The sequence below is a fragment of the Siphateles boraxobius genome, unplaced genomic scaffold, assembly GCF_051911475.1.
Source record: "Siphateles boraxobius isolate OS27281-9 unplaced genomic scaffold, OSU_SipBor_1 53, whole genome shotgun sequence".
In the NCBI taxonomy this organism is placed as follows: Eukaryota; Metazoa; Chordata; class Actinopteri; order Cypriniformes; family Leuciscidae; genus Siphateles; species Siphateles boraxobius.
In genome coordinates, this window is record NW_027509175.1 from 9,358,320 (window position 1) to 9,382,055 (window position 23,736).

At 35.4% G+C, this 23,736-nt stretch overlaps 1 protein-coding gene across 3 annotated transcripts in view; it reads right to left on the reverse strand.

Moving 5' to 3' along the window:
- Nucleotides 1-345: 345 nt before the first annotated feature.
- The window catches only part of LOC143714255 (receptor tyrosine-protein kinase erbB-4-like), a 188,575-nt gene continuing 165,184 nt past the window's right edge, over nt 346-23,736 (reverse strand). For 2 of the 3 annotated variants that reach the window (XM_077205345.1, XM_077205346.1), the window contains 7 exons: nt 15,274-15,429; nt 14,541-14,616; nt 13,401-13,547; nt 10,983-11,080; nt 10,725-10,895; nt 9,695-10,001; nt 1,709-6,254 (listed from right to left, as the gene is read on the reverse strand). In XM_077205345.1, coding sequence (XP_077061460.1) covers nt 5,431-6,254; nt 9,695-10,001; nt 10,725-10,895; nt 10,983-11,080; nt 13,401-13,547; nt 14,541-14,616; nt 15,274-15,429 — 1,779 coding nt within the window. In that variant the 3' untranslated portion in view covers nt 1,709-5,430. Of the gene's footprint in view, nt 6,255-9,694; nt 10,002-10,724; nt 10,896-10,982; nt 11,081-13,400; nt 13,548-14,540; nt 14,617-15,273; nt 15,430-23,736 lie in introns of all 3 variants that reach the window. The other variant, XR_013195432.1, reaches the window with a different exon arrangement.

The following is a 23,736-nucleotide window of genomic DNA, read 5'->3' on the forward strand; positions in this document are numbered from 1 at the left end:
AATATAAGATAACTTTGCTGATACTCCTATAGGGAATTCTTAAAACTTTGTTGAGGTGGAATCCATGGTGTGCGAAAAACATTTATCCAATGCATCAGCAACAACCCGCTTTTAATGCTCCAAAACTAAATGATTCAGTGTCACAGATATAGATTTTGATATTGTCTGATGCTATATTGATAAAAGACATGAGCGACATTCTTTTCCCTTTTGATAAAAAAATAGGATTAATTTATAAAATATGAAAGATAAATAAATGCAAGTTATTTAAAGCTGGTCTTTAGGAGACTTCATTTGTGTTATCAAACATTACTGGATGCATTATTATGGTAGTAAACCACACACTTTATTGTTCAAATTCATTTTAACTTTATTCATATTAAATTGAAAATATACTTTGTAACAGTATCATGTAACAAATATGAAGTATTTCAGTTTAGTTGGCATTCAGTTTGGTGGAGGGTGGTCACTACCAATTAAAATGGAAACCGAAAGGGGAATGATTTGAACTACTGACCCTAATGTTGTTTTTGTAGTTTTGTCTGGGGGACTTTTAATGTTATAATAAAACTGAAACTAAAACAATGTACAAAACTGACAAAGCTCTAAAACACAGTGCCCCCGAAACATTTTGGCCACACTTATACATGTTTTGAATATCACTGCATTAAAATAACAAAGTATTGAACAAAGTAGCATTTATTAATAACAATAATAAAAAATAAAAAAAATGACAGAAGCACGTTAAAAAAAAAAACAACAACAAAAAAAAACGAATTTAACCACACACACAAAATACATTTTTTTTTTTAGTTTTTAAACTATAAAGCAATATGCTGCTCAAATTAAAAAGCATTTTGACACTTTAAGGTTGGAAACTGTCAGGAACAGACTTCATACATTAACTAAAATCACCTTGCCATTGCAAAAATATCTCAAAGAAATAAAGGGTCAGTTCACCAAAGAGTGAAATACTGTCATTAATTGGCTACTCACTCTCATGTCGTTCCAAACCCGTAAGACACATTCAAATCTTTAAACTCAATTTTATGAAGCGGCACGAGTGCTTTGTTTATGGGACGACCCCCCCCCCCCCCCCCATGCTTCCCCTACTTCCCCAAGTCCTGCTTCCAATGAGGATAGACGTAAAAATAAATATTAGTAATTAAGTATATGTAATAATACCTTTGTTTTTGCTTATCGTCAGCTGTTTTTTATGTGATTAAATTCTTACCAACCTCGTCTGGAACGCAGCATAATATATATATTTTTTTTTGTGCAAACAAAGCACTCAATCGCTTCATAAAATTGAGGTTAAACCACTGGAGTCACATGGATTACTTTAATCTTTAATCTTTACTTCCTTTCTGGGGATTGAAAGTGGTAGTTGTGAGGGACAGAAATCTCTCAGATTTCATTAAAAAGATCTTCATTTGTATAACTTAGATGAACGAAAGTCTTTGTAACATCATGAGGGTGAATAATTAATGACAGAATTAACTGTCCCTTGAAGCTAATTCCGAGCAAAATTCTAGTATCACTACAATTACCTCTTAGTTTAATACTTTGTTATTGAATGCCCCAGAATTCATTTTTCTGAGTGTGGCTTAAGTGTCCAAATACTTTTTAGACTACTATAAATTATTTTACATATTTCTAGTCAGCTTAGCACATACCACCATCAGTAATAATGCATAAGCCACCCAGTGATTTTAAACAGTTTACTGCAAGTGCTTCAACTGTAGAAAGTTTCCCATCATGATCATATCTAATACAAAGCAATCAAACCAAATGCAGAAATACAAAACAAAATGTCAATAATAAATATAAGTCACTCTAGATATGACAGTGTTATTTTAAAATTAGGTTGACAGAAGTAGATAATCTTCCGTTGCGTCTTTCTGTAAGTCTTAATAAGTTATATTTACAACTAATAGAAGATAAAGAAGATAAAGGTAAAGAATAGAGAAAATGGGCACTTATGGAGGGAAGGAAAGGGCCACAGCTAACCATATATAGAAGCAGCAAGAGAAGAAGAAATTCACAGAACACAGAAAGAAACAGGCCCGAGGAAAACAGAACATCACTTGAGATCAAATCAAACGTCACATATACAACATTACTGACACAATGTCAGACCATTACTACAGACGGCGCATGTTAAACAGAACTGAACATTTTATGGCAAAGAAATGAAAGAAACAAAACAAAAAATACTTGATGCAACAGTCTCTATATATTTACACTTCCCCATAAATCTTTCAACACTCTTCAAAAATACTATTCACTTCCCTTTAGAAGAGCCCACCTGTTACAGTCACTCCAAATGCCTCATGGCTCAGAAATACAGTACATTTCACTGCACACAAAATGTCGTATGTTTAAAACAATCTGTACTTCCCACTCCATTCTGTATAGTGAATTACTGCAAATTGTGTGACTCTTAAACGCTGTTTCTCGGCAGTCCATAAAATTGCTCAATCTGTGTAAAGATTCCACATGTGGTTCCACATGCATCAGTTTACAAGTTAATATCTCAACTAAAATGATGAAATATGTTAAACTATTTCAAATATGGTTAATTGAATTAATTCCAGCCAGTTCTACATGATCTCATTAGTATTCGTAGGCATGTTTAGTATGCAAAATACAGTGTGGTTCAAGTGCATGTTTATTTTCATACATTAGTAGCTAATAAAGGACAATATCAATGTATAGAGAGTGTAAACTGCAAACCCTTTTACACTAATGGAAGAGAGTTTGGGGACAGTTTTTTAAAAGAAATTAATACTTTTATTCAGCAATAAATGTATCAATTTTCCATTTCAAATAATTCTGTTCTTTTGAACTTTCGTATCAGTTTAAAATATTAAAAAATATTACTGACCGGAATTGTTTTCAGTGGTAGTTAACCCCTGAACTTCACAGATGTACAAAAGTCTTTCACTGATTCTGACCAGACTAAAGTTTAGACCAAAGTTACACATTTGAAAGGGTTTACACTTTGTAATACTCTTAACTTAAATCTGAATGTACAAGTATGTACACAAACACATTACCGGTAATACCTAGATATAACAATGAGATCAAACTGGCACGTAATGAAGAACTAAAACAGCTTAATTCTTGCAAAAAATGGCATTTCTAAATCAAAAGTTCACAATGATAACCGTGCCTCGAGATTAAGCTTTGTTATATTTGGCAGTTAAAAAATGGTAAAATGTTCAAGCATCTTGTTGCAACACAATACCCCTAATGTATTTGTGTTCATATGCCACAAATCGGACAAAACATCACCAAAATGGGATTTATTTGACCTACGAACTAGTCTTCTGACAATACATCATTAAAAGCACAGAAACTACGAGTGATTGTAAACTACAGGGGCAACACTTACTGTATTTGTGCTACACTTCTTATTAAGTGTGAGATCACAGACAGACAACTACAAAAATAAAACCACACACTTTTAGACCACTGACAGTGATAGAGACTAAAGAGGGCTGTTTTCTAATTATGTTAGTGCTTAAAAGTGGCACATTAAAATCTTTTAAGTGTTTGCAATTTTACAAAATACAGCTCAGTTATGTGACATTGTGATGCGTAACACAGCATCACATACCCAACCTCCCTAATTCATGTAAACCTGCTGTGTTAACTAGAAAATTTGTTTTATGAAATACAATGAAATGCCCAAAATAAAGACATAGCAGCCATTGTGAATAAATAGTAATGATAATAAAATAATTGTTGTGCCCAAATTCCATTTTCCAATTACAGATTTGTCAAAGGCTCAGTACTGACACACTGAATTGTACAAACTCAAAGTTACTAGTAAATATGTTAACCAGCAGATTAAAACTAAATGTATTAATTTTATTTACTAACTTCAGCTGGAAACAGGACACAGTCCAGACACACAAAAGAACACCAAGGCAAAATATCTCCTACAAAACACTGAAAATATATGATTGAAAGTCAACATAAAACAGCTTTCAGAGTTTACTTCCTTAATGTGATGCTAAACAGGATATTTAGACTTCATTTTATCAACCGTGAAATTGTGAAAATTGGCATATATCACCATAAAATGCCATAAATGCCCTGAACGCGAGTTTGTCGATTGCAAAACTTCTTAAACGCATCTGGCACCTACTTCTGAGGAGACTTTCTGACTGGGATGTGGAGGCCGAAGGTCAAATTCAGAATTAAGTACTTGTTCAAATTGATCATTATTTGGTATTATTGCCATAACTGTATGACATTAATACATTTAACTGTATTAAATTGCACAATTAATTAAAAAGAAATGGCAAGTAACATTGAATTTAACATTACATTTTAAAGTTAGAAATATTTGTTTTCTTTGAAGAATCGCTTTAACAGTGTAGTTGGCTATTGATGAAATCATTTTGACATTAGAAGTTATTTTAGTGGTGGAAGTTCAAGTTATACATTCTACTGAACAAATTTGAACATTTTGTCATTGAAAATACTTGGAACATCCAGAACATTAATGAAGTAAATAGAATCAATTTCATGTTGACCTTATTGTGTTGATATGTCTTCCAACCAATAAGAAGAGAAAAGTAACAGTTAAAAATTCCGGCAAAGGACATTTAAAGTTCCCACTTAATTCAGGTACCGATGAAGTAAATGAATGAAAACACCCTGTAAACCATTCTGTGCCGTTTTTCCTGATAATTAATTCTCTGTATCTCTCAACAGGTGAGTTCACCACTCACCAAATGGAAATAACCCCTGCAACTTTCTTTGACCATTATTGTATTGTATTCCCAATATGAACAAATGCCTCTCAGTGCCTTTATCAGCCTTTTATTCAACTCACTGTGCTGAGCAACTCGACTGTTCATGATTTCACAATCCTCTCAGGTCTAACAGTAGTCTTCCCAGTAGGGCAGCAGTTTTGGCGGTATGAAGGATTTGCTGAAAAAGTGCAAGTGTTCCAGTCAGGAAAATATAAAATTCAAGTGCATATTCGCTCCTATATTCTTTTAAATACACTTCTCTTTCTATTCAGAATAATTTTTTTTTTACTTTCAAACAACCATGTTCTGTTTCAGACTCAAATTAAGGACCTTTGAGAGTGTCTGGAATCTTTGATTTCACAAAATTAATGATGTTACTAGATCTAACTATGTGCAGTCCTGTATGAAACGCTTTAAAATACCTGTAGAGGAGAAAAACTATGTTCCTGGGTGACTGGCAAGGTTTTTGGGGATGGATGGTGTTTGGATGGGTTGTGTTTACCTCCTCCCCAAAGTTTTTATTCCATATTTTATGTGGCATATTGTCAGTTCAGATGCTTGTATTATTTCTAGTCCCGTTTTTGACCACCAGAGGATCAAGGAAAGACATTTAAGGTGCTGGTAGAAGAACCAGGCTCTACAGAGCATGGAGACCTGGACGTTAGACCACAGTGTTCCTCTGCCGGTACGGAGGAGGAGGCAGGACTGTTCCTGGCTTCATTCCAGACAGATATTCAGGGTTTTCAGCCACGGCAGGCTGTATGCGGCCGTTCTGCTTGTAAAGGAGCTTGTTTTTGCAGACCACCGAAGAGTCTTGGGAGTTCTGAGGGGTAACGTTGGGCGGAAGGCTGTGCTGCCAATACTCAGGATTGTCAAAGCTATTCTTGTACATCTTGTCCACTAATGTGGTCCCAATCTGGCTACCTGGTTGCACCGGGTGACCTGGCAGTTTACCTACCACTGAGGACTTTGCCAAATGAAACTGTTGTGGGGAACGATTCGATTGGCTCGTGTGTCCTGGTTGGACTTGATGGCTCACAAGACAAATCTGGCCTGCTGATGCTTGCGAGACAGATTTGCTGGCATGATCATGGGCCGACTGGACTGGATGGGTATGTTGATCATTTTGGCTCATCGGTACAGGGTGTACCAGCTGAACTGGTGGTATGGCGAAGTGAACGTGCGGTCCGTGGCTGTGATGATGGGGTTTGCCCAGTTGTGTGACGTGGGGAACGTGGGTGCCTGGAGTGTGGGATGCTGTGGTCACCTGCAACGGGACGGAGACTCCATTTTTCCTTAACATTTCCTGGTTCATGTCGCTGGTGTTGCTGAATGTGTTGAGGTAAAGGGGCTCATTGATGTATTCATCTTCACACTTGGGTTTTCCATCAGGGGTGCTGTGGTAACCTGGGTTGTCTAGCGCGTGAACGTCTTTATTTTTACGCCTGGTTACAAAAGGATTCTCCTCAATGGGATTCAGATGATCTACAAAAGTGACAGACAATGACATGGATAAAACAGTGTAGATATTATGCTTTTTAATACACATTTTATACATGACTCTTCATATAAGAAAAAGTGTGGAATTGCTAGGTTAAAGGTTAAATCATTTTATAGATAAAAAGTAAAGTAACTTTAAACATATTTGTGTCTTAAGGTATAAAATAATGTAAAGTACAAGAATATAATAATAATATATCTTAATAAGTGTAAATGATTATTAAGTACATTTCACCTCCAAAATGTAAACATTTATGCACCCTAATGTAATTCATTTCTTCAGTGGAACATGAGGCAGCAAATTCTTAATTATTTCTTGACTACTCAAATGTGTTTGAGTGATTGAGGACTGGGGCGGTCAAGCTCCAAAAAAGCAAAAAAACAACAAAAAACATATCATAAAAATGTTATATTCCAAGTCTTCTTAACTGATCTGTTCTGTTGAGATTCAGTCAAACAGAACCTTATTAATCCCACAAGGGGAAAATAGAAGTAGGTCTATAGACCAAAAAACAAAAAAAAACAAAACAAATAAGATTGAAACTGGTCTAAGATATATTAAAACTAAACAATTAAGAATACAGGTGCTGGTCATATGATTAAAGGGTCACTCCACCCATTTGCATTAAGATTTGCATTGTTAGAAATCTAGTCATACTATTGAATGGTCGTGCAACACTCTTTCATTTTCCCCTGAGACGAGAGAAATCCTTTTTTTACCTTTTTCACTTCCTCCTACAATGATGCAAAAATCGTCATTTTACGTCATTGTAGGAGGAAGTGTAAGAGGGGGGGATTTCTGTAAAGACTACAAGCTCTAGTTCCCACCCTTTCAAACCCGCCCAAAGGGGGTTGGACCTAATGCGCTAACAGACCTATCAGATCAGTGCCAGTGCGTTTGATTTCACCGGCAGAAACTTTTTGAAAATATGGACGAAGGTACTGAATACGCAGATGGATGCATTATGGAGGATCTGGATTTTGACGAAGTGATGGTAGAAACGGATGTTCGCGGCTACCTTTATGAGCCCAGTATAGCGACGAGCAGCTGAGGGCTATGGAGGAACAGGAGGCGGCTGAAGCTGCTGCCACCACAGCCGATGCAGACGATCTGCCTGCCGCGGACGAGGAGCACACAATGGCTCGAGCTGGGGCAGATTGGTGGTGCCTGTGCTCTCACTGTGGCCAATGTACACAGAACAAGAGTCTGTCTGCTGCCGAGAATTCCAGCGGTGCCAATTTCTAATTGACGAAATTACGGAATCGGAGGATGACACGGACGTGTGTGTTGTTGCTCACCCGAGTTTTGCACCCCATATGGATAGCGGCGTCCTGGAAACCTACTTTAGAATATCTAAGGTCAACTGGCAACGTCAGCCAAAGCCTACAGGGTCAAATGGTCGTCTTTCTGTAAAGTACACTTATTTTCATTTTGTTAACACGCTAACATGGCAGGTTCATTGCACAAATATCTCTGTAGTGGGAGTGGTCTGCGGAGCTGAGCATTGCAATGCACTATGGGGATTGTTGTCTACAATCCACAAGCATTAAAAGTCATTTTCTGCCTTTTATGGGCCAAGAAGGTCCCAAATTAGAAATTTATGATACTATTCTACTACATATATGACCCACTTTCAATACATATTCATGTCTCCACCGGTGGAATGACCCTTTAGAATATCGTCAAAAAGTTTATTTATTTCAGTAATTCCATTCAAAAAGTGAAATTTGGATATTATATTCATTCATTACACACAGACTGATATATTTCAAATGTTTATTTCATTTAATTGTGATGGTTGTGTGACAACTAATGAAAATCCCAAATTCAGTATCTTCGAAAATTAGATTATTACTGAATACCAATACAAAAAAAGGATTTTTAGAAATGTTGGCCAGCTGAAAAGTATGAACATGAAAAGTACGAGCATGCACGCACGCAATACTTGGTTGGGTCTCCTTTTGCCTGAATTACTGCAGCAATGCGGCATGGCATGGAGTCGATCAGTCTGTGGCACTGCTCAGGTGTTATGAGAGTCCAGGTTGCTCTGATAGTGGCCTTCAGCTCTTCTGCATTGTTGGGTCTGGCATATTGCATCTTCCTCTTCACAATACCCCATAGATTTTCTATAGGGTTAAGGTCAGGCGAGTTTGCTGGCCAATTAAGAACAGGGATACCATGGTCCTTAAACCAGGTACGGGTAGCTTTGGCACTGTGTGCAGGTGGTAAGTCCTGTTGGAAAATGAAATCTGCATCTGCATCATAAAGTTGGTCAACAGCAAGAAGCATGAAAGTGCTCTGATAGATGGCTGCGTTGACTTTGGACCTTAGAAAACACAGTGGACCAACACCAGCAGATGACACGGCAACCCAAACCATCACTGACTGTGAAAACTTTACACTGGATTTCAAGCAACGTGGATTGTGTGCCTCTCCTCTCTTCCTCCAGATTCTGGGACCTTGATTTCCAAAGGAAATACAAAATTTACTTTAATCAGAGAACATAACTTTGGACCACTCAGCAGCAGTTCAGTCCTTTTTGTCTTTAGACGCTTCTGACGCTGTGTCTTGTTCAAGAGTGGCTTGACACAAGGAATGCAACAGCTGACACCCATGTCTTGCATACGTCTGTGCGTATGTGGTTCTTGAAACACTGACTCCAGCTGCAGTCCACTCTTTGTGAATCTCCCCCACATTTTTGAATGAGTTTTGTTTCACAATCATCTCCAGGGTGCAGTTATCCCTATTGCTTGTACACTTTTTTTCTACCACATCTTTTCCTTCGCCTCTCTATTAATGTGCTTGGACACAGAGACCTCTGTGAACAGCCAGCCTCTTTAGCAATGACCTTTTGTCAGTTTTGTCAGTGCCACAGACTGATCGACTCCATGCCATGCCACATTGCTGCAGTAATTCAGGCAAAAGGAGCCCCAACTAAGTATTGAGTGCTGTACATGCTCATACTTTTCATGTTCATATTTTTCAGTTGGCCAACATTTCTAAAATTCCTTTTTTTGTTTTGGTCTTAAGAAATATTCAAATTTTCGGAGATTCTGAATTTAGGATTTTCATTAGTTTCATTAGTAATAATCACAACTAAATGAAATAAACATTTGAAATATATCAGTCTGTGTGTAATGAATGACTACAATATCCAAATTTCACTTTTTGAATGGAATTACTGAAATAAATCAACTTTTTCATGATATTCTAATTATATGACCAGCACCTGTACATATATCTTTTGAGTTCCACAGAAGAAAGTAATACAGGTTTGAAGCAGAATCAGGATGAGGAAACCATGACAGAGACATGGTGATACAATCTGTATTGTAAAAAGTGCTATATAAATATAGGCCTAGGTGACTTAAATTGACTTGATAGAGCTTTTACACTTCCTATAATAAATGACTTGAGAACATACTTGTGGAGATCTTGTCCTTCATAGGGGACATATAACCATCCTCATCTGTATCTTTCCTCTGTCCTTTCTCTCCCAGGAGGACCGTTGGGTCTGCACTGTAACGCTGGACACTGCTGTCCTCTACCGAGTGAGCTGTGAGCTGTTTCTTCAAGCTTCCATTACAGTGTGGATCCTCTACCAGGTCCAGACCTGCTCTTTGTAATCCTGCCGGGATAGAGGGGCCACTTCCTGGAGTGACTGCCACATGAGCTCGTGACCCTGTTCCCTCCTCAGGGCACAAACTTCCATCATGATACCCAAACTGGTTCTGATCACAGGAGGAACATAAATTAACTTAAGGAAATAAGACGCTGAGGTTAAAGAAGTGTAACATGAAAAATGCATTTTGAAAATGTCATGCAATATGGGATTGGGAAATGCAAAGCACAAGATGTAGGGTGCAGCAACATTTTTACTGTATTTTTGATCAAATAAATGCAGTCTTCGTAAGCATTAGAGACTTTCAAAATTCAAAAATCATATCGACCTCAAATCTTTGAACAGTTATATAGATATAAAGTACTCATCATCAGAATGAACGAATGAACAAATAAAATACAGTAGGGTCCAAAAGTCTGAGACCACACTAAAAATCTGGGTCTGAAAATGTAAGATTGCGGCAAAACCTGGAAACAAACAAAGTTTATGTATATGAAGAATCCAAAGCATGCATTTTCATTAGTGGTCTCAGTCTTTTATTCAGTTGAGATGATAATAGCTGTGGAAATACAATATTTATGCACTTAAAGTTTTTAAAATTATAATTTAGAGTATATATTGCTTTAATGCATAATAATGTGTGACAATATACTAAACTAAAAGAGATAAAGATATATAAAACTTTTTTTAATGTAAATATGTCCATGGATGTACTAGGAATAAAAGCATGTGTCGAAATAAATCGAAATTAAAAAATAAATAAAATAAGACCCAATATATTTTATTATTTGTATTTGAAGTGACACATATGAAGTGGTACACTAGTGCTTACTTGATTTGAATCTACATGTGGGCGGGGCATATGTGACGTGGGGGGAGCATTTAAGGAATGAGGAACCAAGTACTCCTCAGCGTCCATCAGGTCATCCAGCTCCTCCTCATCTAGAAGACTCTGGAAGAACTTACTGTGGTTGGGGCTGGGCAGCTTCATGCGATCGTCCCCCTGACATGACAACATTGTGTTATCCAATGAGGTTCAGGGTCATGAAACATTTCGATTTCAAACAGAGAGATGTAAAGCAATCCTCACCTGTATGACGAGGTATCTCTGAGGGTCTCGTGCCATGCGGCTGAACTCTGCCGCGAGTTCCTTAAACCGAGGCCGACTATCAGCATCAATCATCCAGCCTGGAGGTCAAAACAGAGCAACATAGATAACTTAGAGTTCAAATCTGCCTATATAGCCGACTCTTGTCTGAATGTATGTAAGTGTGATTTTATTGTGTTTACATTTACCAGGCTTGTGCAAAATTCAGAATTTCAGAATTGGCCTCCATTCAATTCATGAATTGGAATTTGAATTGAATTGACTCCGCCCCACAGGAAGTTGAATTTGAATTTGAATTGGAATGACAGGAAGTGGAATTAAATTCATGGTAATTCAAAGAAATTCTACACAGTCACACATAGGGTGACCACCATCAACCAAACCAAATGTGGGACGATGTGGGACATGTTACCAACACTAAAACATAACCTGAAACTGTTATATAATGTCCATTTAACTTAATAAAAACATTTGTATTCTGCATTTCAGCTGATAAAAATACTTTGTTATTTAGGTCCCTTCCAGACAATACAATTACATCACCAATGTAACATAACATGTCTTTATTTTACTTGCCATTTAAATTCAACATCACTGAGCAAGGCAGCAGGCATCATGCAGATCACTATTTTTGAAACAGTTCTGACTAAGTCCAACTAAAATCCAACAAAATAAATAATGAACAAATAAAATATGAAACAACATGAAATTAGTTTATTGACAGTTTATTACTTCTGACGAAGCGCTGTTAAATATAGGTGAAAAACTATGGCGCAAAAATAATAAATAAAATGCTTTCTTAAAAGGCAAAAGAACGCATGCACAGTTTCTTAATATGATAATTAAAAACAAACAGACTGATAAAAATGCGGGACATTTTCTCAATATGCGACGTGGGGGACAAGGGGTGAAAATGCTGTGCGGTACAACACAAAGTGTGACGGGTGGTCACCCCAGTCACACAACAGAAAGAATATGTTGAATCTCACATACATTCAGCGTTAGGAAGGTTACTTTGGAAATGTAATTGCTTACTGTTATAAGTTACCCATTATAAATGTGGTTTGGATTATTTTATTTGGATTACTTTATCAATGCAAAACAATTTCCTTTTAATTTGATAAGTAACTAATTAAATTACACATTTTACCTCAGTAATACAACTAAATACAATTACATTCATTTTGTAATTAAATAACATAATTTCATTACAGTTAACTCACTCCTCAACCCTGCATACATTTTGTTCTAATATAAATAAATATATATATATATATATATATATATATATATATATATATATATATATATATATATATATATATATAAACAGATGTCCACCTAAAATTGTTTTTTTTTTCTTTTCTTCTAAAGATTTACTAAAGTAATTCTGGGAGTCATGTTCTATCATGTTCTGAGTCATGTTCTATCATGTTCCACAAAATTACAATTACAATAAATCAAATTTAATTATTTGTTCTGTGACTAGAGCTTTTAACATTCATTGCTGGGGGGAAATATTTCCTGTTAATGTAATCTGTACAAGTAGTTCAAACTAATATCATTTATAGAATATGTAATGCAATCATATCTGACATATACTGTAAAGCTTCATTGTTAAACACTTCACTTAAAATATCTATATGAATTTCTTAGAATTTGTTTTGAATTGCAATTCTGCTTCCTTTAATTCAAATTCGAATTGTAATTCTAGATCCTGTTATTGACATTAATTCAAATTCAATTCAAATTCAAGAATTGAATTGGAATTTAGGAGTCATTCTCAATTCAATTCTGAATTGTGCACAAGCCTGACATTTACACATAACAAATATAATAACTAAATTCTCAATCTGTATGCATGCATTTTATGTATTCATATTGGGTTTGGCACTTGCTTGATACTAATTTCTTAATTTCATTTAATTTCCCATCCAATCTGACACATATGGGAAGCAATACAAGTGGATTTCATGCAGGAATATTAAACTCTCTGAGGTATTATAATTGTCATGCTGAATCAAATCATAAACGGCGTCTTCCAGTCTAATATGATTCCGACAAACAGATCTAATCTCCGTCTCTTTTCACTTATTTGCCGAATTGACTGTGCTAAAACAAATTGAATGTGAGTGCATAAAGAGAGCTGGATAAAGCAGTGACAGCAAGTACAAGACACACGTACCAGTTATGATTTGGTTATAGCTTTTTACATTGTACCTTTTTTTGTGTGCAAAATTGCAAACCATAACCATATTAAAGTATGTAATTTCTGTCCCTCTAACAGCACCTAATGAAGTTCAAAAATAACAACAGGATTTTGAAACACATCTTCCATCTAGCATTGGTTAACAAAGCATTCTATATAAACAGATTATAAAGTCTAAGACTATGACTCACATTTCACCATCACCATGTAGACGTCTATGGTGCAGATGGGCGGCTGGGGCAAACGCTCGCCCTTCTCCAGGATATCTGGAATCTCACGTGTGGAAATCCCATCGTAGGGCTTTCCTCCGAACGTCATCAGCTCCCAGATAGTCACCCCTGAATGAATGTGAAACACATAGTCCATCTTCAAAGCTCACTGTTAGTTATCATGATGGTCATGAAATTATAGGAGTGGATGTAAAACCACAAGGAAATGTTGTTTTCAGCTATACTTAACTTTCTTTATCTTACAGAAAGCAGTATCCAATCTATGAATGCCACTTTTAGCTGTTTTGCATTTACACCAAAATGTTGCTGATAGAATCCTTTGAGAACGCTAAAACAAATAACCCTCTGGTGCTAATTGTGTGGTGGTCAAAAATGACGGAAATGAATGAATGAATATTTGAATACATTAATGTACTATACTTTATGTATGAATGTACTATACTGTACTATACTTTATTTTGATAATATTAAAATTTTGTATTTTTTGGGGATTTTATGATACTAAATTATATTTATGCAGTAGCCTAGTTATAATCCATTTATTACCCGTTAATCACTTTTTGAGCATGCAAGAAGTTTGACAATTTTTTCCAGGGCTCTTTAACCTTTTCGAATCATGTCCATGTTTTGATTTTTTTCTTGTTTTTTTCTCAGTGTTCACATAGCAAGTGCAAAAACCCTTTATCAAGTTTTGTACCATTCTGATGAAGTGAAACAAAAAAAAAATCAAACAAAAACTAAACACAATTTTTCGGTCAAAAATAACAGAAGAGCACCAGAGGAAGTTAAGTCAATGTTAAATAAATATTACAATAAATATTACTTAAATAAACAGGGAAAAAGTAATCAAATAAAACGATTATTTAATAATATATGTAATATAATAATAATAAAAATAATTGAGAATGATTAATAATCATTTTTAAATCAATTAACTGAATAGAAATGTATTTAATATTTCATAACTTGATAAAAAACTGATAAAATAAACAAAACATAATTATACAAATTATAATTATAACAGTAATTTTTTGTAATTTAATCAGACAAAAACAACAATGTATTAGTGAAACACAATTTGCTTCACTGTGTATAGCTCACCATAGCTCCATATATCACTCTGGTGAGTGAACTTCCTGTAGTGAATGCACTCCAAGGCCATCCACTTGATGGGCATCTAAGTTAATGAATAACAGTTTTACATTTCAGCTTATGCAAAGAGCTTTTTCATATCAACATGGCAATTCAGATCATTTTGATTAAAGAATATACAATTATATAAAATACCTGGCAACACTTTAAGGTTCCATTTGTTAATAAGAACTAACAATGAAAAATCTGTTTAAAGTATTTATTAATTTTAGTGTTAATTTCTACTTTTACTAATATATTATTAAAATTAAAGTTGTATTAACATTAGTTAATGCACTGTGAACTAACATAAACAAACAGTTGTATTTTTATTAACTAACATTAACAAAGGTTCATAAATGCTGTACAAATATATAGCTCATGTTGGTTCATGTCAACTAATGCATTAACTTATGTTAATAATGAGACTTTACTGTGTTACCAAATACTTTTTTTTTTTTTGGGAAGGTGTGAAATGCATTCATGCTCAGAATTAAATGAGAGTCCAAATGAGACCCGTCAACTTTCACTCAAAAGGACTGAACAAACTCCTTTACAAGAAGAACTGCTGGCGAACACACATTAATACTGCTGATTTCTCCATAAATCATCTTTAGATTCTGTTTATATGCTTTTACTTGGTAGTGATTTTTGATGTAAATAATTTCATTAGATAAATATGTATGATGTTTCAAACACTGACCTTGCCTCCGTCCGCACTGTACTCCTTCTCATCTATTTCCAGGAGGCGAGCAAGTCCAAAATCAGTGATCTTGATGTGATTTGGAGATTTTACCAGGACGTTACGAGCCGCGAGGTCCCTGTGCACCAGCCGCCTCTCCTCCAGGAACATCATACCCTACCGAAGAAGAGATTTGAACAATTATCACTTTAACCGATCACAGTCCTGCTTAATATCACATATCTACAAGTAAAGCACATTACAGTGAAGCTACATCACCCGAGCTTCCCTCTCACATAGACCACCGCTGCAATACAAATGCATCAGAGATTTAAATATTGGCCTGCCAAATTAAATTCACTTCCTAAAGATAGACTTTAAATTAGTGAGACATCTCATTAAAATGTAATAGCATCTCCTTATTTCTCTTTACCCATGTTCATTTCCATTTTGCTACTTTGGGTCACTGTGCATTAATACTGATCTTAGTGCCTCTACAGAAGTTTGTCTATGATTTATGGCTTTATGTTAATCTTCAATTAAAATGCAACTTCCTGGCCTTTGGGAGGAGAGGGACGCTGTGCTGGAGGGGCTGCATGCGCTTGAAGAACATCACTGACAGTGAGGGTTTAGGAAATGGACATGTGGGCTTTTTCTGGGCAGTGCTGAATGAAGACAATGCAAGAATGGACCACTGAGGATGACCCTTTAGTGAAGCACATGCTTTCAAGACTAACTGAAAGAATATTGGCCACTGGAACACTGTACAAATACTCATTAAAAAAGCCAAGATGTGTGTGAGTTCTGCTGTGTAATTGCCAGTTTTCAGCACAATTAAACAATGACAAAATTGAGATTCTGCCAACATCAGTGCAGGAATAAAACGAGAAATGTTGGCCTGCAAGAAACACAAAAAATACATGTTTTTCCAATACATTAAATGTTGTTGTTTTTTCAGCAAGGATCAATTAAACTGATCAAAGGTGATGGTAAAGAGCTTTACATTGTTACAAAAATCTGTTTAAAATAATTGAAAAGAAAAGTTATTTTAAACTTTCTATCCATCAAAGAATCCTGAAAATTTATAATATTTTTGACAAAAAAAAAAATAATACTGACCCAAACTTTTAAAAAGTGTATTTTTACCTAAAAAAGTTGTATTATCTGAAACGGGACAGTTTTGAACTGATTTAAATAAATTAAGCAAACTAGTGCCATTTTTGCTACTGACATTCAAATCAAAGATGATATGAAATGCAATAATCAAATAAACAGCATATGCAATTATATGCAATTATTATGTGAATATTCAATGCATTTCACAGCTCAAGAGTAAACCATAAGCATTAGCATTTATCTCAATGATAGTTGCAAAAATCCAACACAATCTCATGAAAGTGCGTATCTATACCACGAATGTTATTTCTCGTGCCAATCATACGCCAAAAATGGTTTTAGCGTGCATATGCTACGCACTGAAAACCCCTCGAGTAGGATTAGGGTGGGGAGTGCGTGCGTATTACATGCCATAAAGTACGTATCATATGCACACGGAAACTATTTTAGGCGTATAAATGGCACGAGAAATAACATTCGTTGTATAGATACGCACTTTCGTGAGGTCGGGCTCCAAAAATCCCGTCCTGATGTTCTAACGTTGACTCCATAATGGTGCATTTACTGCATCTTCCAACCAGCCAAACCTTGACAAACTCCTTGACTAATTCACGACTCTCTGTTGCATGTCATTTGCTGACTTTCTCTTCCAGAGGCAACGATCATCGCTGCTCAGAGCTACTTATACAGCTCTCTGGGAATTTATGTGAGCATGCATGAATCAGACAACAGCTGAGTCAAGAACACTGTGTTAAAATATATTTTCTCTGTGATTCAGAGAGAGACACTGACCCATCCATCACACAGCAGCACTGTAGACACAGCTTTGAGAGCTGCACACACTCACTCTCTCAGATATAGTCATGCAGAGTGCACACGTAAGAAAAAGCACAACATATAATACAGAATAGCTTAAGCGATCCATGCAGGATGTGATATTGTAGCTCAGTTTCAAAACCTATTGAGTTGCTTTGTCATCTACTTCATGCAGGCAGTATCCTCAAAGTGCTTTTCATGATAGACAAAGCTTGTTTTATTCTATGACAGTTTGTTTTTAGCATGTTGCAATACTTTACCTATGTCAGTCAGATTTTTTTTAAAGAAATTCAAATATTCAGACATTTGTAAGTTACAAAAGATTTCCATATCAAATGTTTTTTTGTGTTTTTTTTTAAACTTTCTATTCATCAAATAATCTTGAAAAACTGCATCATGGTTTCCACAAAAATATTAAGTAGCACAACCTTGATAAGTAATGTTTCTTGAGCAGCAAATGAGCATATTGATTTTTGAAGAATAATGTGACACTGACGACTGGAGTTATGATGCTGAAAATTCAGCTTTGCATTACAGGAATAAATGACATTTTTAAATATTCTCAAATAAAAAAGTTATTTTAAATTATATTAATATTTCAGAATATTACTGGTTTTACTGTATTTTCGATCAAATAAATGCAGGCTTGGTAAGCACGAGAGACTTCTTTCAAAAACATTTAAAAAATGCATTGTAGAGTATAAAAATATACAAAGCATTCGCATATTGGGTAAAACAAATGTTTATTTTTAATCCAATTTAATTGTAGATTTATCAAAAAATAAAAATATGTTCAACTCATCCACCATCTTAGAATCTCACAATTAAGGTAAACGCTGCAATATACTTTGGTATTTATAAGTTCAAAATCAAAGTAACCATTAGCAAGTCAACGACCAAAACCATGGGACTATTTTCTGCCCGTTTAAGAAACGCATGTCCCCTTTTCCCCCTTTAAGGATGTATGAGCAGCCTTATGTTAGAGCTGTTGATTTAGCATTCAAAAAAGAAAAAAGGAAATGTGAGAGAGATCTTTAGCAAATGCAAACCTGCTCTTGTCAGCAGAAACACTACAGAAGATGAACTGTATCCAAACTAAAGTATCCAACGCTGCAAATCTTGAATCTTCCAATTTGATTCTTCACTCTGAGATCAAGAAAGCTGGAGGAATTAGCATTCAAACGACAAGCTTTACTGCTGCCGGCCTTTAATGTTCCTTTCCATACAGAAGCTCTCTATCCCACCAAAGAGATGGGCTAGGCAGTGAGAAGCAGCCCTTTGTGTGTTCAGTTTGACTGAAGTCAGATTAAAGCAAGAGCAAACCCGTCAAAAGCTACCGGCGTTTAGTATTACAGGCTTCTTGCAGGCTAGCGCGAGGATCAGGTCCAAGCGTTGGCGTGATGTGCATGTAAGCAGGCCAGAGCGTTCGAGTAGCGTCCCTAACCTCTGTTCTCTTGTTTTTACATCTGGGTTACTAGAGGTTAAAGTTTCTCCGAACAAAAAGAGAAGAGCACTATTACAACACTTTCTAACCCCTGGCATTGGAAATAACAAATATTAGACGTGCATGACCACCGGGGCTTAATTAAAATCAGAGAGAGAAAGCTGCATCTAAAAAAAAGATGGCGGAGGAGAACACATCGAAAAACACATGTTGAAAGATGGATTGAGGGTCAGAGGGTCAAGTTTGTTGTTGATACAGTTACATTCAGATTAAAGATGCTATGAGAGATGTGTTTCCCCTTTAACTATTGATCTTAGTATTTCACCACTGTAATTGTTTGATAAAATTACATCTTTGAGAAACTACTTAAAAGGCTAGATGATGTCAAAAGTAATCAACACAACTGTTTAAGTCTCCATTTGCTGATTTTAGTGTGATTTGTTTTATATATCAGAGCTGCAGTGCTAGTACAGGCATATTTCACAAATAAATCTCCATTGTTTTTGGAAAATCCAAATATTCTCTGAGTTGTCAGAACAAAATTCAAATATAAGGGCGACAGAGCGTTTTCCCATGTCGGACCCAAACTTTGGAATGATCTCCCTCTTTCTATAAGGTCAGAAAACTCACTATCGAAATTTAAGGCCATGTTAAAAGCACATCTGCTAAAACCTTCCTGGGCATCTTCATGATGGGTGTTTGATCATTACCTTGTCTTTTTTTGTGCGTTGTTATTATTTTTTCTTTCTTTCTCTGTACTCTTATTTTTGTGTTTTATTGGTGATTTTGAAGCATCTTGGGCAACAGCTTTTGTAATAAATGTTAGATAAGTAAATGTTGGCCCATGATGCACATTGTTCGCAACATTAGATATTCGTTGAAAGAATCGGATGAACCAATAATTCAATGGCCCATTTATAAAGAGAGCCATATACTTTGCTCCTGAATGAATCTGTGACATTTACTGCCACCTACTGGCAGCTTTAGTTTCTTATTTAGAGTATCATTTAATTATGTTTTTTTTAAATATATATTTCCATATTAATAAAAAATCCATTAATACCCATTTAAAACCCATTAATGTCATTGCATTATTTATGCAATTGTAATTGCAGTGTGAATGCATTTGAGCTGCAATAAACGGTCTGCACCTCTGAGCTGCAATAAACGGTCTGTAAAGTACATCTAAATACCAACTCAGATGGAGCTTCTGGAAACAGAAAAAAAACAAAACATGCCCGTATAGCCTAAAAGTTTATATGTAATAAATTTTATGTTGAATAAAATAAAACATGTCCTTCTAAAGCTACTTTTTGGAATGTAAAGCTACTTTTTGAGGCTTTCCTCATTTAACATAATAATGATTTAACATAATATTTTGGGGTATTTTCTCAGCCAAACTTGCTAATTAGTTACATAAATTATGTACTGATTAATTAATCTAATTCAATTAATTAGATTAAAAAGTTGAATCGCTTGGCAGCCATAACAATAGTAAGCATTTTACACTATTCAATAAACAGTAGCACTTTACAATAAAGTTCCATTAGTTAACATAAACTTCAAATTAACAATAGTTCAAAAGAATTTGTTAATCCTAGTTGATGTTAATGTCAAGATTAATTCCTTTTTAAATCAAAAGTTGTATTCGTTAACATTAACGGTAAACAGAAATCATAATTATTTTGGATATCACATGACCTCAATTATTTATCAATCCTGGTTATTAATTATGCATTTAAAAAATGGCATTTAAAAGACATCATTACTTTCCGACAGCAACTAAATAACACAACCTGAACTAATCTAGTAACAGAGCGCACAATAAGCCTACACACATTTGCTTCTGATAGATTAAACGATGTTTAAAGATGTTTTCAGCCCTTTACTTCGCCGTTTGAACTCTCACATTTTGCATGCAATCTTGTTGAAATATATAGCTGCATTGCAAGAGGGATTCATATTCACAAACTCTCTTCAGCCCTACATGCAGAACAATGTTGTCAGTTTCCTTGATGTGTTACAGAGGAGGAGGATAACAGGACTACACACTGTCTGAAAAGCTGTAGTGCGTGGGCAGCACAGGAGGTTCATCAGACAACATGGTATAATTTGTGATAAATACAGAGGAGCGGTTTCCATCACACACCGGTGGAACAAAGACAACGAATGCTCACTGCATCATGGTGCACAACGGAAAACATTTGTGTCTTTTATGCTAAGTCTCAAACTGCTGAAAGTTTGCAGCTAGCTGGCGAAAGAAGATGTGTAAACATCATTGGTTATTTATGAAAACTCGAGACTGAATATGGTGCTGTTTGTTTCATACACGATCAATCCATTTTTCAAGCATCAACAACTTCTTATAACCCACCGTTTCTGCAACGAACGGTGCATGCATTCCTCTCTCTCTCCATTAACATTTTCAGTTTTAGTACATTATTGCAGTGCTTCTCAACTTTTTGACTTTTAAGGGGAGTGTCACACTAAGCTCAAGCTCAGGCGTCTTGCCAGTGTCAGGCCGTTGGTAAGCATCTTTCGGGCTCGATTTTGCGGTGTATTCCACACCTCGGCTCTAGTCGGGCTCACGGCTGTGGGAGTTTGCCCGATTCAGCATGTTGAGAGATCGCTCAACAAAACACAATCGGCTTTCGTCACCGTTAGCTTTTTGATGTCGGCTTGGTGTGTCATGGTCTAAAAGGGATAGTTCGCCCAAAAATTTTAATTCGGTCATCATTTACTCACCCTCAAGTTTTTTCAAGCCTGTATACATTTATTTGTTCTGGTGAACACTAAGGAAGATATTTTGAAGAATTTTTGTAACCAAACAGTTGCGGGGCCCCAAAAACCTGCAATTTTATTCAGGTTTGGAACAACTTGAGGGTGAGCAAATTATGACAGAATTTTCATTTTTGGGCGAACTATCACTTTAATCACTACAACGACTTCCGACAGATGGATTAATTTTTAAGTATGTATTTATTCATTTGTTTGTTTTTTATTTTCTGTAATAAAAGATGTTAGTACAATTGCAGCAAACAAATTTGACATAATTTACAGGAAATTACTGTGTGATGTGTTCAGATATATGCTTTCATCCATCTCTTCTGTACTAATTAGTACTATTTTTCAAAATCCTGTTATACAACAGATTTTACACTATACACAACCCTTTTCTCTTTAAATTACAACATGAAAGACAAATAAAGTATAAGTTTAACGTATTATCATAAATTGAACGACAGTACACACAAAAAAGACCTACCTTGCTCAAAACTACATTGGTGAAAAGTGTGAAAATGGTCAAAATCTCAAAGCCAATGTGTTATGAAAGACAGACAGAAAGAAAGATGTTTGCGTGAAACTATTTATAGCTGGCTAAAACACACTTGTCTAAAGGCCAGACAATCCTATGAGACTGAAAGCAGATGACTGAATTGAAAAACATCCGCATAAGAAATATTTCAGTACCAGATCGTGATTTGTTCCTTTGCCCACATCTTCAAAAGCAAACATTACTAAATCATTCACGAGCACAGAGTCCCATCAGCTGCAGGCGGCTTGAATTAGCCTAGTTCACTCTAATCTGTGATCAGGACACCTCAGCTCTTTTCATAGTCAACCATCTTGAAATGAATGATCCAATCAGAGTTTCAATCCCACAATTCCAAACTCCATACATCCATTAATGAAGCGGATCCCGCACTGTAATTGGAGGGTTTCAGAGACTCTGCATTTCAAGAGTGATCATCGGACTGATTGAAAGCACTTATTCAGCTTGGATTAGGGATTGTTTGAGAGGTGATGGAAAAAGCTGAATGCCAGCTTTTAACAGCACATGCATTTAAAGGTGAATTTAAAAAAGAAATAAACAGACATGCTTATAAACAAACAATACATTCAAATTGAATTGAAGATAGAAAAGGCAAAAAAATAAATAAAAGGCATGGGAGACTTGCTGCACCACATTTGAGTTGCATTCGCTCTGATAGAAAACAACATATGCATTAAAGAATGTTTTAAAGATGCAGAACGCTTAACTTTGAGTCTGCCATAATAAATCAAATGATCTGATCTATAATATCCACATTATGTCATCGCTCTATATTCTTACAGTATCAAAAATGGTCTCATTTGGTTGCATTTTTTATTTCTCCTCAGGAATTCTACAAGTAAGAAATGAAAGAAACAGAGAAGTCCATTAAGTCTCTTAAGCTATGAAAGAGGAAACTTTGCAATGTCAGTACTGAGAGAAAACACTATGTGTGTGTTGCTATGAAAAACAGCAAGATGGAAATACTGGACAAGGTAGAAGATTTGAACATGATAAGATAATAGTCTAAATGGATGCAATGATGATAACTAGCTCTTTTCTAATATATTTGTTGGCATTGTTTTTTCCTGGCAGATAAATGCTGGACGCTGAAAATTATTCAAATGACACCCATCATCTGATGGAGGATATCACTTTTGATGCCAAGTTATCTTGGAAATATGCAAATGAGTTCTACCACAGCCACATACTTTATCCATAGAGAGATGTTTTTAGAAAGAATATTATAATCCTCTTTCATTCATACCGCAATGCCAAATCAAATTCATAATTATGATTTTTCAATAAGCCAATGTATGCAAAAATATCTCATTTGAACTTTTGCACATTTAAACCCCTGATGCCTGTATTATTAAATCAGGAAGGTAAAAATTATTTTTTTTTTAATGCACGTAAAAGCAAGGAAAAATATAAAATTAAAGGAGATATATTATTTTATTTTCAGATACATAATACTGTATTTTGAGATTTGCAAGTAATATGTCTCATAAATTAGAAGAGATAAAGTAAATTTGAGAGACATAACGTTATATTTCCCTTCCTTTTTAAACTTTGAGGCAGAAACGGGCTTTCATATTGGACACCACAAATATGATTTGGTTAAATTATGTTTTTATAGGTACTGCATATTCAAGCAACTCTCATTTGTCACGTTCACACTATATGACTAATTCAGATCTTGTATTCGCAGACCAAAGGTGCAAAGTAAATGAGCAATGCTATGAAAGATGACATTAATCCAGTATGCTAACCAGAAAAGAGAGGAATCGCTCTG